Source organism: Amia ocellicauda, chromosome 11 (assembly GCF_036373705.1).
Source record: "Amia ocellicauda isolate fAmiCal2 chromosome 11, fAmiCal2.hap1, whole genome shotgun sequence".
Taxonomy (NCBI): Eukaryota; Metazoa; Chordata; class Actinopteri; order Amiiformes; family Amiidae; genus Amia; species Amia ocellicauda.
Window position 1 is genome coordinate 18,030,982 of NC_089860.1, and position 16,053 is coordinate 18,047,034.

At 37.6% G+C, this 16,053-nt stretch overlaps 1 protein-coding gene across 1 annotated transcript in view; it reads left to right on the forward strand.

Annotated features, from left to right (window-relative positions):
• Window positions 1-16,053, forward strand: part of pdgfrb (platelet-derived growth factor receptor, beta polypeptide) — a 37,263-nt gene that overhangs the window by 15,860 nt on the left and 5,350 nt on the right. Inside the window, exons 2-19 of the mRNA XM_066716786.1 lie at window positions 311-383; window positions 883-1,155; window positions 1,624-1,878; window positions 2,220-2,353; window positions 3,590-3,764; window positions 6,035-6,224; window positions 6,504-6,619; window positions 7,114-7,237; window positions 7,579-7,802; window positions 8,241-8,335; window positions 8,645-8,777; window positions 12,042-12,146; window positions 12,246-12,356; window positions 12,604-12,757; window positions 12,876-13,042; window positions 13,613-13,731; window positions 14,027-14,149; window positions 14,761-14,872. Of these exons, the coding sequence (XP_066572883.1) occupies window positions 326-383; window positions 883-1,155; window positions 1,624-1,878; window positions 2,220-2,353; window positions 3,590-3,764; window positions 6,035-6,224; window positions 6,504-6,619; window positions 7,114-7,237; window positions 7,579-7,802; window positions 8,241-8,335; window positions 8,645-8,777; window positions 12,042-12,146; window positions 12,246-12,356; window positions 12,604-12,757; window positions 12,876-13,042; window positions 13,613-13,731; window positions 14,027-14,149; window positions 14,761-14,872 (2,668 nt within the window). The 5' untranslated portion in view covers window positions 311-325. The remainder of the gene's footprint in view (window positions 1-310; window positions 384-882; window positions 1,156-1,623; window positions 1,879-2,219; window positions 2,354-3,589; window positions 3,765-6,034; window positions 6,225-6,503; window positions 6,620-7,113; window positions 7,238-7,578; window positions 7,803-8,240; window positions 8,336-8,644; window positions 8,778-12,041; window positions 12,147-12,245; window positions 12,357-12,603; window positions 12,758-12,875; window positions 13,043-13,612; window positions 13,732-14,026; window positions 14,150-14,760; window positions 14,873-16,053) is intronic.

Sequence of the window (16,053 nt, forward strand, 5' to 3'; positions counted from 1 at the left end):
TACGCCGGTCTTTGTGGTGGCGCTGTGAAAGGTTAAAAGGGAGCCATTTACAATAGACAGGACTGCTGCACATTCTTGTGCCCCTTAGGAATGATTCACTTCAGAAGAACTTAGAAGATAGTTTGATTTGTCTTGTGTAAAAAAAGGCTCAACTCTCACAATGTACCCTTCATTGAAAGTGTATTTCTTGAATGCATCTCCAAGCCAACACAACCTTTTCGAAAAGCTTATCAAATACTTTGTGTGTAAATTTTCAAGTATGTTCGATCAGTACTTCACAATCTTTTTTTGTTGTTATTGTTGGTTTCAGAATTCAAGTTTTACAATGAAGAATAGCTGGGGCATTGACATTAACCTCCCTGTGGTGGCAGCTGTCCTTGCAGGTAAAACTAGAAATGAAAACACACATTTTATTGGAAAAAAATGAATAAATATGTGAAGATTTAAATATTCCCACTAAGTTTTTTCATTTAATTTTTATTTTGGTGAAAAGAGTATTGGTCAAATCCCAATCTTTCAACCAAAAAAAAAAACCCGTAAAACACAATGTGTAAAATGTGGACAATATAGTAGATAGCTCTGCAATTCCATGGTGTTAACCCTACTGGAACACATGATTATAGTGCCCCCTGCTGGGTGGTACCAATGTGATGCATTATTTGGATGACCCTGCTGGAAACATTAAAGTGCCTTCATTTTGTTAAATGTATGTATATATATATATATATATATATATATATATATATATATATATATATATATATATATATATATACACAGTTATCAATCAACATTAGAAATTGCATGCATGTATGTATTTGTCATCACTCGTCTACCTTTGTGGGAGATGTGTTGTAACAGACTGTGAATTTGCTTTGTAAGCACTCCTACAGCTGTGTCCAGGAAGCTTCGGACTTCACATTTCCCCCAACAACTCAGAGATCGTACTGCAGCCAAACTCCAGCACCTCCCTCACGTGTTCTGGGTTGAGTCCTGTATGGGATTACGAAGATATAAAGGATGTTCAAGTGCACAATGACAATTCTTCCAGTACCCTCATTCTGAGAAACATGTCGTGGAGACACACGGGATCATACACATGCTTTGAAGAAGGCATAGAAAACATAGAGAAAAGTATCTACATTTTTGTTCCAGGTTAGATACCATTATGATTATGTTTTCATTCTTGACAAGTTCTTTGTTTGAGGAAAAGCCAGACACAAATTGGATTTGACGTACATCTCCAAGCACCCAATCGGATAGGCTCAAACAAATGACAAACCCTCTACCCCAAAAGACCCCTCTCTGCCAAATCTAGGGAAGTGACATCACCATTCATGGTGGCTCATGTATATATAACAAGGTTCATTGCATACATCTGCTAGAAACATTTATAGTGTGAACAGTGATCACATATGAAGGTCAGTATAGTAATATATTGAATAATGGCATTACAGTTCTTAATTCTATATATACACCTTTGATATACAGAAGGGATGCATTTTGTATTATTATTTTCATACTTTCTGCTCAATAGTAACCTAAAATAGGTTTATTACTAATTTCGAGATTCAATTAAACTTGTGTAATTCACCTGAATTGCAAGTCTGTTCTTCTCCCCAGATCCAGATGTGTGGTTTCTCCAGAGTGAAACATTAGTGATGAAGACACGGAAGGAAGGTGTAATTCCATGTTTGGTTACCAACCCTCAGATTAATGTCACCTTATATGAGAAGTCAACTGACATTCCTGTCAGTGGAAAATACAGTCCACAGGAAGGCTTTAGAGGGGATTTGCAGGATGCGACATACCTTTGCAAGGGAACTCTGAATGGCGAGGAAAGGGAATCACACTCATTTTATGTTTATAACCTTCAAGGTAAACCCTGTTTTTTATCATTATAATTGAGTTTATTTTGCTAATAAAGCCACTATATATTTTACTTTTAATGAAAAAGTAGAAGTATCCTGGAGAAAACATTACATCAACACTTATCAACAATAATAAAATAAAAAGGAGAAAATATGTTGTTTTCTTGTATATGCTTTTTCGGCCTCTTTAAATAATAAGGTTCTCATACAGGGATAAATTGTAAAAAGAAACATTTACTACGATGCATATTTTATTCGCAGTTTGGATATGATTGCTGTTCAAAGTTATGTTTCAAACAGGCATTTAAGAAGGTATTATACTGTGCTGTTTGTCTTTTTCATATGCAGTAGTACCAGGAGAGTTTACTGTCCAAGTCAATGCCTCAAGGATGTTCTTAAAACAAGGTGACCCTCTCATTGTGAACTGTACAGTCAATGGAGTGGAGCTAGCTTATTTCACATGGGAATACCCAAGCAAAGATGTAAGTACAACATCAGGTTTCCTTTTGCGTTTTATTTACTTATCATTCTAATCTATTTATTTTTGGTATATAAATCTAATTAATACACATGGTCATGTTAAACATCTAATTAATAACTGCAGTTTAGAGTTAGAGGCAATTTAATCAATTTAACCCAGGCATTTTCATAGTTTCCAAAGTAAATCTATAAATATTGAATTAACAAATACAGACCAGGGACAAATTAAAGGAAAAACCTGAATAAATGAGTGCAGGACCATCACGAATGCAGATGCCTCCAAACAGGTGTACTGCATGATTCAATTAATCAATGAACAACTCAGCAGGCCCAGTTGACCTTGATTTTGTAACAAGATGGCAAGATGAAAGGATCTAAGTGACTTTGAAAGAGGGGGTCATTATTGGGGCACCATCGTCACTGGTCTACAGAGATGTGGAAAAAAGTGTTATGGTCAGATAAGTCATCCTTCACCATATCATCAACAAGTGGGCGAGTGCATGTGTGGTAACACCAAGAGAACAGTACATGCCTGACTGCATGACCCCTACAGTGAGGGGGTCCGGAGGCTCTGTTATGCTGTGGGGGGGCATTTTCCTGGCATGGTTTGGGTCCACTTGTCCCCTTAGAGGGAAGGGTCACTGCAAATCATGACAAAGTTATTCTGAGTGATCACCTTTATCCTGTGGTGACACATTTCTATCCTGATGGGCGTGGTCTCTTCCAGGATGACAATGCCCCATCCACAGGGCACGAGGGCTCACTGAATGGTATGACGAGTATGAAAATGATGTGAATCATATGCTATGGCCTTCACAGTCACAAGATCTCAATCCAATTGAACACCTATGGAAGGAACTAATGGGTTCCATCTCTCCAGTAGAGTTCAGAGACTCGTAGAATCTGTGCCGAGAGCATGAAAGCTATTCTGGGGGCTCATGGTGCCCAACACCTTACTGAGACACTTTATGTTGGTTTTTCCTTTAATTTGTCACCCGTCTGTATGTATACGTTATGAATCTGGGCTGGATTCAATCTAAACTTTGACCCACCCACCCAAGTTTTGATTTGATCCCAGCTTTATTGAGTCAAGTATAGATTTTCAGAAATGTTATGATACATTTGGTTAGGATTTTTTAGTTTCATGTATGTATGTATGTAATGTCGGTAGGGGATTCAAAAATTCAAATGTCAGAGAAAGTGCTATCAATTAAGCTTTGTTGACTTCCTGTCTCTAGGTGGGTAAAATACTAGAACCAATAACAGATATCAGTTCTGAAGAGAAGTTGGAAATGCGATCCATCCTGAACATTACTAGTGTCACCCTTGAAGACGCAGGCCAGTATGTCTGCCGTGTCGTTGAACATATAGAGGAAAACAACGCTGTAGATAACATCACAATTACAGTGGTTGGTAGGTTTTTCCAAAAATACAATTACATTTTTCAGGAACTGAAGTTCAACCAGTGTGTACTTTAACATGACGTTCAGACAAATGATACAAATATGAATTAAAGATACAGCCGACATTCAGTTTTTGTTTTCTGAATTTTCTGCGATTCCATGTCTCACAGGATCAATAAAAGTAGCAATAAAATGTATTTGGCAAAAACAACAATAATAATTAAATACATTATATTACTGCCTAGATAGTTTTGCAAATTTGAAAGAAATGCTTGAACTGGGTGATTATATATACAGTGAGGGAAAAAAGTATTTGATCCCCTGCTGATTTTGTACGTTTGCCCACTGACAAAGAAATGATCAGTCTATAATTTTAATGGTAGGTGTATTTTAACAGTGAGAGACAGAATAACAACAAAACAATCCAGAAAAACGCATTTCAAAAAAGTTATAAATTGATTTGCATGTTAATGAGGGAAATAAGTATTTGACCCCTTCGACTTAGTACTTGGTGGCAAAACCCTTGTTAGCAATCACAGAGGTCAGACGTTTCTTGTAGTTGGCCACCAGGTTTGCACACATCTCAGGAGGGATTTTGCCCCACTCCTCTTTGCAGATCCTCTCCAAGTCATTAAGGTTTCGAGGCTGACGTTTGGCAACTCGAACCTTCAGCTCCCTCCACAGATTTTCTATGGGATTAAGGTCTGGAGACTGGCTAGGCCACTCCAGGACCTTAATGTGCTTCTTCTTGAGCCACTCCTTTGTTGCCTTGGCTGTGTGTTTTGGGTCATTGTCATGCTGGAATACCCATCCACGACCCATTTTCAATGCCCTGGCTGAGGGAAGGAGGTTCTCACCCAAGATTTGATGGTACATGACCCTGTCCATCGTCCCTTTGATGCAGTGCAGTTGTCCTGTCCCCTTAGCAGAAAAACACCCCCAAAGCATAATGTTTCCACCTCCATGTTTGACGGTGGGGATGGTGTTCTTGGGGTCATTCCTCCTCCTCCAAACACGGCGAGTTGAGTTGATGCCAAAGAGCTTGATTTTGGTCTCATCTGACCACAACACTTTCATCCAATTCTCCTCTGAATCATTCAGATGTTCATTGGCAAACTTCAGACGGGCCTGTACATGTGCTTTCTTGAGCAGGGGGACCTTGCGGGCACTGCAGGATTTCAGTCCTTCACGGCGTAGTGTGTTGCCAATTGTTTTCTTGGTGACTATGGTCCCAGCTGCCTAACAGATCATTAACAAGATCCACCCGTGTAGTTCTGGGCTGATTCCTCACCGTTCTCATGATCATTGAAACTCCACGAGGTGAGATCTTGCATGGAGCCCCAGACCGAGGGAGACTGAGTTATTTTGTGTTTCTTCCATTTGCGAATAATCGCACCAACTGTTGTCACCTTCTCACCAAGCTGCTTGGCGATGGTCTTGTAGCCCATTCCAGCCTTGTGTAGGTCTACAATCTTGTCCCTGACATCCTTGGACAGATCTTTGTTCTTGGCCATGGTGTAGAGTTTGGAATCTGATTGATTGATTGCTTCTGTGGACAGGTGTCTTTTATACAGGTAACGAGCTGAGATTAGGAGCTCTCCCTTTAAGAGAGCCCTCCTAATCTCAGCTCATTACCTGTGTAAAAGACACCTGGGAGCCAGAAATCTTGCTGATTAATAGGGGATCAAATACTTATTTCCCTCATTAACATGCAAATCAATTTATAACTTTTTTGAAATGCATTTTTCTGGATTTTTTTGTTGTTATTCTGTGTCACAATGTTAAAATACACCTACCATTAAAATTATAGACTGATCATTTCTTTGTCAGTGGGCAAACGTACAAAATCAGCAGGGGATCAAATACTTTTTTCCCTCACTGTATATATAATCACCCAGTTAATAAAGCCACTATATATTTTACTTTTAATGAAAAAGTAGATGTATCCTGGAGAATACATTACATCAACACTTGTCAACAATAATTATGCATTTAGGTCTAGAAATGTGTTGTACTAGTACAATTCAGCACCAAAATGTACAAAGGCTTCACTTTAGTACATCCAAGCACATCTGGCATCTGTGTTGATTTTAACCACCAGCAATGTAAACGAGAAGTCCACATTTCAGTGGAGATGGGTAGCAGGCTTAAATGGAAAACCTTGTATATATTTGCACACCTTTTTGGCATGCAGAAATGTTGTGAATGTAAACAGCCAAGGGTACACATTCTGACAGACTGGCAGTGTCGTAAAATCCATCTCTACATTGCTTTCCACAGAGGTGGGTTTTGTGAAGCTGAATTCTTCCTTCAAAAGCACCTTGTCTAGTAAACTCCACGAAACCTTTGAGCTGACTGCGCAAATTGAAGCTTACCCCAGACCTCAGATACGGTGGCTGAAGGACAATGTCACCCTCGCAGCGGACCCAGAGGGGGTGTTTATTGAAACGACAAGGACGGACGAAATCAGGTATTAAATCGATTTGAGACCATAGCAGTGAATTACTTTCTATCTCCTCTTAAAACAGTGAAAGGTAATGGTCTATTTTCTGAACACTTTTGTCAGCAACTGCTTTAAATATCTTCTAACAAAGGAAACATGCTATTAGTTTACATATTTTCTTAATGCTGGACAGCATGCTGTAAATTGAAAAGAATCAAATAAAACAGAAGGCTTTGAAAACAACCATATTGAGTGTAAACATGTTCCTCTGTGTATGTTAATTCAACATAATCTTCTGTCTTTCAGCTACCTCAGTACTTTGACTTTGGTACGAATTAGAATGGAGCAACAAGGCCTTTACACAATTCAAGTTGCTAATGAAGACGATGCCAAGGAATTGTCCTTTGAATTTAATGTGAATGGTGAGATTTCAGCTGATGCATGTAACAGTAGCATTGTATCCAAAGAGAACAGACCCTGTGCCTCTGAGCACATATCCCTGTTGCTAGCTCTATGTATGTTTACGTAATATTTCAAAATAATATATACAGAAGTATATTTCGTATTTGGCCTAATAAAGTGCATCAATACCAGTTTCTTAACACTGTAAGCCAGAAAGTGTACTATACAACGGTGAGAAACCCATATGATCACTGTACAAGACAACGTTTAATCATACTTTGATGACAATTTATTTGACATAAATGAGGTATGCAATGGTCCAACATGTTTTTTGTTGGTTGGTTTATTTTTACAGTAAATAGGTTGCCCTTGGGTGATCAACCTCGAAACTCTGTCACATATGAAACAACTTCTGAAAGATATATTTAGCAAGAATAGGTGTGGTTTCTCCATTAGTTACCCGTATAAACAAAATGGCTGATGCACCTCTGAGAGTGTGTATTTATTGCTACAGTGCCCCCTCAGATAGTGGAACTCTCCGACGACCAGCTAAAAGAGAAAGGACATGCAGTGGTGTGCGTGGCTGACGGTGTGCCTCCCCCCACAATTCAGTGGTACAGCTGTGATGATACAAACAAGTAAGCCAACAGTTTCACAAAGTAAAAACTGGGTTGGGGTCAAGTCCAAGGGGGCTGAACACTAACTACTGTGTATTCAGACAGACATAGATAATAGATGCATGGATAATACATACAGACCTGACAAAACATAAGTATGTGTTTTCATTGTTTTAATTGCTCTCACCACCAGAGGGTAGTAGCAGCTTTACATACTAAATAATTCCCAGAACTCCAGTGTAGATTAATATTATTATTATATTGGTGCCTTTATGACAATAATACTTGTTATTGTTAAGTCATGAATAAAGGTGCCACAATAATAATAATTTTGGTTTATTTTGTTTCCTGAATTTTCTCAGATGTTACAATAAAACTGCAGGGTGGAGACCTTTATCTAAGGACCCAAATAATATCAGCATACAGACCAACGACAGCTACAATGAGACTCGTGGAGTTTACCTCGTCAGGAGCATGGTCATCTTTCAGAAGCTGGAGAAGATCATTTCAGTTCGCTGCCAGGCCAGGAATGACTTTGGGTGGCAAGCGCGTGACATCAGATTGGTTTCACAACTAGCTACTCATGGTGACTACATAGCTCTAAAATTGTTACACTTCACCCAACAAAGTACATGACACTACTCTGCATTATGACAAATAAATGTAATCTGGAGTCTGGAGTCTCATTTAGCAAATCAGTCTGTAATAATCCCAGACACCACTGTATCATAGTTGGGGAATGTAGTTTATGTTGAAAATTAAGATGTTGGTTTTGTCAAATAATAATTATAATACAGGCTATTTAAAAGTCTTGATTGACATAAGCAGAGAATAGCCTCCAGAGTAAAAACACATAAAACAAAAACAATTCAACATCTTATTATCTTATTTTCATTCTAACCAAGATTCACTGTGAAGCCAAACAATAGCTTTTAATTCTGATCTGTATTAGCTTTTCAGATGCTGTAAAACTTTGTTGCTCTGATGCTTGTTAGTTGAGAATGCGTGTTTTATTTTCTTGCAGCGCTCAAATCCCAGGTCACAATTTTAGCAGCAGTACTGCCCCTTGTGGTCGCATTTCTGATTTGCATCATTATTTTGATATCGCTCTGGGTTAAGGTAAGAACAGGCTTGCAGTATAGTCCAATTATTTTTCTGGCATATAGATGTGTGTATATATAGATAGGTAGATAGACAGATACTTTTAAACATTAACTATATGTCTATATATATGCATATGCATTATATATATACACATTTAGAAATTCTCTTAATATTTTGGCGGTTCTTCCTTTAAACAAAAATACAGAGACTAACCAAGTCACACTAATAACCCATAATAATATAAAATTGACAGTGTATGACTTTTTCGGATTGTTCACACCTGCACAGTCCATGTTATTCATTGTAATGATCTCAATGCTTTAGAAACCACGCTATGAAATCCGCTGGAAGGTGATCGAGTCCGTCAGCTCAGATGGGCACGAGTACATCTATGTTGACCCCATGCACCTGCCTTATGATGCTGCCTGGGAGGTCCCTCGAGACTCCCTTGTTTTAGGTAAGAAGAGGAGCCATATTTCAATGCTATGAAATAATACATTTCAGTTTTGTACTGATGGATTTAATTTAATGCAGTATTGATATAAAATATCCTGGACCTCAATATTTTAAAACATCACTCTAAATAAATAATTACATTTGAATAATATGTCATATTTTTCCCATGATACTGAAACTGTGATAAAAGTGCATCAAGATAGAAAAGATAAAAAACTTTAATATCAGCAAATATCAGCATCAGCAAATTTGTATTAATACAATCAATTGCATGCCGTAGAAAACGGTCAGAATATGGGTGTCTTAATATTTAATTAAGCAGTAGTATAAGGTGTATGTCATGTCAAATTGATTGATATATATATATCGTTATGTTGCATTTATTAATAGACACTAAAGACAAGTACAACTCTTTTCTTAGAGATAGTGAAATGTATAGAATTATGTATAATGTTACCAGCCCTGTACTTATTATTCTTGTTAAAATTGTGAATGCTCAAATGCAGACTTATATATATAATATATCATATTTAAGAATAAATTGTATCTCATGATATAAATATACAGTTAGGTCCATAAATATTTGGACAGTGACACAATTGTCATCATTTTGGCTCTGTACTCCACCACAATGGATTTGAAAGGAAACAATGAAGATGTGCTCAAAGTGTAGACTTTCATCTTCAATTTTTAATTTAAATTAGGTGAACAGTATAGGAATTACTCCAATTTTTATACATGTTGCCCCCAATTTTAGGGGCTCACAAGTATTTGGACAAACTGACAAAATCATTAATTAAATTGTGAGTTTCAATACTTGGTGGCAAATCCTTTGCAGTCAATGACTGCCTGAAGTCTGGAACCCATAGACATCAGCAGATGCTGGGTTTCTTCCCTGGTGATGCTCTGCCAGCTGTACTGCCGCGCTCTTTAGTTCCTGCTTGTTCTTGCCCCCCAACCCCAATTCAGCTCAGGGACTCCCCAAGACCTCTGACACAAAACACTTACATTTTAATACAATGTACGAAATGAACTTAATGTTCCGGTCTGCTATTATTAATAGTATGAATGTCCTGTATGACAGAGATCCTACTCGATCTTTGTTGCCTCCAGACAGCGGCACTGTCGCCAGTTCTCAGCCTCTCTCCTGCAGAAACACCTCGGCCCCGCCCCTTGACCCCTGACCTCCGATATCACAGGTTGCGTCTCAACAGTCTTCGATCAAAAATATGAATCGCAAGATTATAGTCATGGCATAAAAAAACACAAATCAAAGTATTTTATTCTGCTATAGTGTTATCTCATATTCATGTATATGCTTTTATTTGATTAATAACTCATTACCGGATGTTGGACGTAGCGGAGACCAGATCCACAATGGCTGCCGGGAAAAAAACAGCATGTTTTTAGACGAAAAAGCCTGCTTTGCAAGGAGCAGAAGCAGACGTAACTTATAAAATTAATATAGGTAAACATCAATTCAATAAAGTCAATACAAAAAATATGTTCGAGCAAAAACAGCGATCCACCAGCGGAGTCGGGGATTCGAGCCCACGCATGCGCGGAACAATGGGCGATGTGCATTGACATATCCTCTCGATTACACTCGCCCGGTAGTTACAGCACATGATTTATTGTTTTTTTATTCTGTATTCATCTATTCAGTTACAATTCCCACATACCGTTACATATAGACATCCTCCTCGGTCACTGCTGAACTCGCCTCCCAGTTCAACTCACGTCCCTCCATATCCATCAGTTCAGACCCGGCCTTCACACACAGCGTACGCATGCGGGTTCAGTCTGTTTCCGTTGGCACCCACTACTTACTTACTACACGTTGCTTTCGCTATGAATGCAGTTGGAAAAAAAAAGTAATACTAAATGGAAGAAGTAATACAGGGGCTGTATAATGTCCTCCGTGTTTTTTCTACTCATTAACTGTATCTCTCCTTCTGTTTTTCCCCTCAACCCTTCTCCAACTCATTCCAACTACTCATAGCGGCAGACTCTCTCATTCCTCCCCCACGCTTTGTCATCTTTGTCAAAAATAATACTATTGTAACTGTGATTATACCTACATGACCCCTTTGATAAAACCGCCAAAATCCGTCTTTGACACGACATTGTAACTGCAAACCACGCGAGATTTCGCAGAGCCGCAGCACGCATGCGCGCACAGAACGGGATACAGAAGGGAAGCTGCAGTCGAGCCTGGGATTCACACTGAACTCTGGGGGAAACGTTCAAGTCAGAGTTATACCCAATTCTCGCAACAGAGTACTGGAAAAGACCTTTTTCTCCATGAAACTCACAAAACATAGAAATAAGGAATACATTGTATTGATATGATAACCAAAAATGGTGTTTCACTCAAAATGTAAGTTTTGTCCGATAACCATTGTAAAACACGCTCTCTGTTTACATGAGCACCCTTTGCTTCTGCACTTCTCAAGAGCATCGACTCTAAATGTATGAACTCAAAACTACCGGTGTCTTGACAAGTATAATAAATGTATTATCGTGAGTATTTCATAAGATAAAGTTAAGACATAATGCTGACCTGGGTGTCCGAGCGGTTAAGGCTTGTAATCAAGATCTAATAATAGATAGAAGTCCGTGTGGGCTCGAATCCCACCCCAGGTAATAATGTATATATAAGATTTGTTTTTTTTAATTTATTTAATAATTTTTTCTTCTGCAAACACCAAACCATCCTAATCTTGATCATAAAACATTTATTTTTGTATTGTCTTTCTTTATTTTATTTGTTAATTGTTAATTGTTCTTCTGCTAACACCAATTCATCCTAATTATGATCATAAAATAAATTCACCCCTAACTAAACTACAAACACCTGCACAGTTCACCCTCTAAAAACTACAACCAACATGGTGGGCTTGTTGTCAAGATGGCAGTGCTTTATGCCAAGATAGTAGAACATCCTGACAAATACAAAAACCTACAACAAACATGGCGGGCGGGGAGGGTCAAAGGACAACCGGGGGAAGGTGGGACTTCCAGTTCAAAGGTCAACAGCAAGGCAGGACTTCCGGGTCAGCTGTCATTTTAACATCTCATCTGCAATCAAAATGTTCTGTTTCTGTTGTGTACAAAGTTTCACTGAACTGTTGCATTAATCTCCTTCAGTTAAAGCAGATTTAAATGTACAGTTTGTACATATGTATTGCAGCAGTTTATCATTTTGTAATTTGATCATGAAAAAAATGATAAAATCTGTCTTCTTAATATGTTTGTGTTTCAGGTCGGACACTGGGTTCTGGTGCATTTGGTCGGGTTGTGGAGGCAACAGCGTATGGTCTTGCCCATTCCCAATCCACAACAAAAGTAGCTGTGAAAATGCTGAAGTGTATGTGGAAATCTAAAATGTATTTATTGTAGCAGTATTCATTAATATCACTGATGTATTCCTAAATTGCTGAAGTTATTTGAACTTTCTAAAATACAGCAACAGCAAGGAGAAGTGAGACTCAAGCACTGATGTCAGAGCTGAAGATCATGAGTCATTTGGGACCTCATCTGAACATTGTCAATCTGCTGGGGGCCTGCACAAAACGAGGTAGGATTTCAGGATTGCATCTGGTGTAGAGTATATTTATACATCTAAAACATGTAAATTAGTTTAGGTTTGGAGCACGTAAACCTTTGAAAGGAAGCCCTGTCCTTTAAACATGTATTTTATCTCTGTTGCTCACTAAATAATTACATCTTTGGCTGACTCTGATAAATTAAATCAATTGTTTTCCTAGGATTCACCTGAAAGGTTTCTGATCTGCTACTAATAACTTTGAAAATGTTTTGTGCAGGTCCTATCTATCTCATAACAGAGTATTGTCGGTATGGAGACTTGGTTGACTACCTCCACAGAAATAAGCACACCTTCCTGCAGTACTATGCAGACAAAACCAGGAGAGATGCTGAGATGTGGTCAAGTAATACATCTGAAGGAGAAGGGAAAAGGTATATATGCACACAGGATTCTCATATAAATATATTATTGAATTTGAAGCGGAATGTATTAACAGTATTGATTGGACTATGAATTGAAAGATGCTTTGCCTTTATACCTTTTTCCCAGCTACGTGACTCTGACCTGTGATAGTGATGGGGGGTACATGGATATGAGCAAGGATGATACGGTGGAGTACGTCCCCATGCTGGAACTGACTGATAACATCAAGTATGCAGATATTGAGCCATCCGTATATGAAACGCCTTACCAGGAAGACAACTACCAAGGACAAGGTACATTGACCATGGGACTACAGGAGTGTGGCCACCTTCATATATCCGTGTTTAACAAAATTACATTGCCAAAGATTATTTTTTGTGTGTGTTTTACAACAGATATTGTTCGGCATATGTATTTACTCTATAGGTTCTCCTCCAGCAAGAAGTACAAGAAGAAGCAAACAGTGACTTTAGCCTAATCAGTACATGACCACAATTGCAAATCGAATTAAAAATAAATAACTTTCAGAGATGTGCTGGTGTTTATGCTTTTTACCCAAATTGTCTTCCTATGTATTTATTTCGACTTCTAGACATAATATTGCTACAATTTCAGTGTTATATATAAACGGTTTGATGCTGACCTTTGACAGGAGGGCTGCAAAGATACACAGACACATTCTTTACAGACTTTAACGGATTTCAACATTTAGAGTAGAATGACAAAACAAAAGGGGAAGCTACGTCTGTTCCTTGACTTGACATGCAAGTGCAAAGATTACAGGAGAAAGATGCGTGACTTTAGAACAGCGTTCGTGTGATTCAGCTTCCGTGTCTGATTACCAATTCTGTTTCTGGCTTCAGGTCCTGAGAGAACAGACACCACTCTGGTGATCAACGACTCCCCCCTTCTGAGCTACACAGACCTGGTGGGGATCAGCTATCAGGTGGCCAAGGGGATGGAGTTTCTGGCATCCAAAAATGTAGGTGTCATACCAGACAAGAGAGTTAGCGGCCGAACTTGAGCAGTTTCATCACATATTCTCTAAACTGTCCAACAATGAAATACATCTATACGTATATACATCTTTATTAATCAGTACATAGATAACAACATCCGCACATGGTATAATTTAATTAAATAATGTATCAACAATTCATAAACAAATTTAGTTGTTTTGTTAAGTGTTCTCAGGGTAGATCATTTATATAGATGTTGATTGTTTTTCCCAATTATTGAATGCCTGATTGAACATATTTATTTATTATTTCAATCAGTGTGTCCATCGTGACCTGGCAGCAAGAAATGTCTTAATTTGTGAAGGGAAACTAGTGAAGATCTGTGACTTTGGACTGGCAAGAGACATCATGCATGATTCCAACTACATCTCCAAAGGCAGCGTAAGTTAATGTTCAAGACACAGATCAAATACTTCCAGCGATATATATGGATTGTATCAATGGGAGGTTAAGCCTTGAAAAGAAGCTAGTGTTAAATATTTAAATGTGACTGTACAGTATCCATTTTGTGATTTCTTCAGGTGGGCTGTATCTTTGAAATTGTTTAAGTTAGGAAACAAAGACAAAATTTAAATTGAGTGCAATTCTGATTTGGATTAAAGGCTGGCATTTGGCCACTGTTGTGCTGTATTTTAATAGTTGCTCCATTCAGCAGATCATTCCAGATTCCTAATGGGAGTGTTAAAATAAAGTTTGTAATGTCTCTGAGGTTTTTAGAAAGTCATAATTTGTGCATGCTTCAACATCACTGTATTTATTGTGGCTGAAGTAAACAAGAGAACAAAAATATCAATCAGTAGCTTGAGGCTAACAGAATAAACTGAACTAGTTATTACAAATATGGGAAAATCTTTAGAGGAAGGAGTGCAGTCTATTTATAAATTCTTCATAACCTGAGTTTTCTGGGATATTTTTCACATGACACTTGAACAAGATGGGAAGGGAATTGAAACCCCTAGGCATCTTAACCAGTTGACATTATAACCCTGTAGACGTTCCTGCCCTTGAAATGGATGGCACCGGAGAGCATCTTTCACAACCTCTACACCACCCTGAGTGATGTCTGGTCTTATGGTATATTGCTGTGGGAGATCTTCACTTTAGGCAAGTACTGGTTGTTGCACTTTAGGTATTCAGTAGCCAGTGATTATTCATTCCCTCCTTGTCCATTGCAGATTGTAGTATAGCGATGGTCTTTTTTCACATTAAACATTTGGTGACAGTTGATTGCAATTTTAAAGGCAGACACACCGAAAACAAATTAACACCTAATGCAAGGCTACAACATTACATCATTACCTCTAGGGGGTATACATCTCCTTTTTCAAATGTCAGTAAATCTGTCACTTCCTTATAATCTAATATAATAAACGTATTACTTAGGATCTGATGCTGAAGGGTCATAAAAATGTCAACCATATTATCTCTTTTTGTTTTGTGCACATCATGTATGCACTATAAAAATGTTGAGGTGGTAAATCTTTGTAAGGGACAAACATATCATTATTTATTTATTTTTTCCTTAGTTAATGCAGACTGTGTAAAATATATAGATTAGTCCTTAAAGACATGTTCTTATTGCACAAAATACAATAATCAAATATATTACAATAATCACCTAAAAATGCTTTACACAAGGTTGTACAAAACCACCTTTAATATTTAAATTACAATGTCAAAAAAAGATATAATTCATGATCTAATCTTCATTTTATTATTCTTAGTTTGACATTTGCTAAGATGATTACCACAATAGTATTAGTCCTTAATGTTGTCTACAGAAAAAACAAAGCTTTTTCTTAGTGTAATTGTTATTTGTTGTCTTTTGGCAAATATTGAATTTCTTCTGGTCTCAAGTTAAACAGACTTCCTTTTATCAGCATGCATCATACACTATTTTTGTGCTTGGGATTCTGGGCAGTTTCAAGTCCATCCCATAAAGACATTGAGCAGCCCACTAACTTTTCAATAAACTTTCTGTTCAAACTCTCTGTATATAATAAATAACAATAATAAAGGCGAAGTAAACTAGAGCTAGGTATTTTGAGGTTTTATACATCACAAGACTAATGGAATTTAATCAAATAGCAGTCCATTCCTTTACAAGAAACAAAAGTTTATTTGTTTGACTTATTTGTAATTAATTCATCTGTATATTGATGGATACATTATACAGCCTGGTGTATAATTCAGTATTTTACCCCTCTCTTCATAACACAATTTGTGTAATTATACTTGGTAAATAAAAATGTGTTTATTATTATTATTTTGTTATTTATTGATTT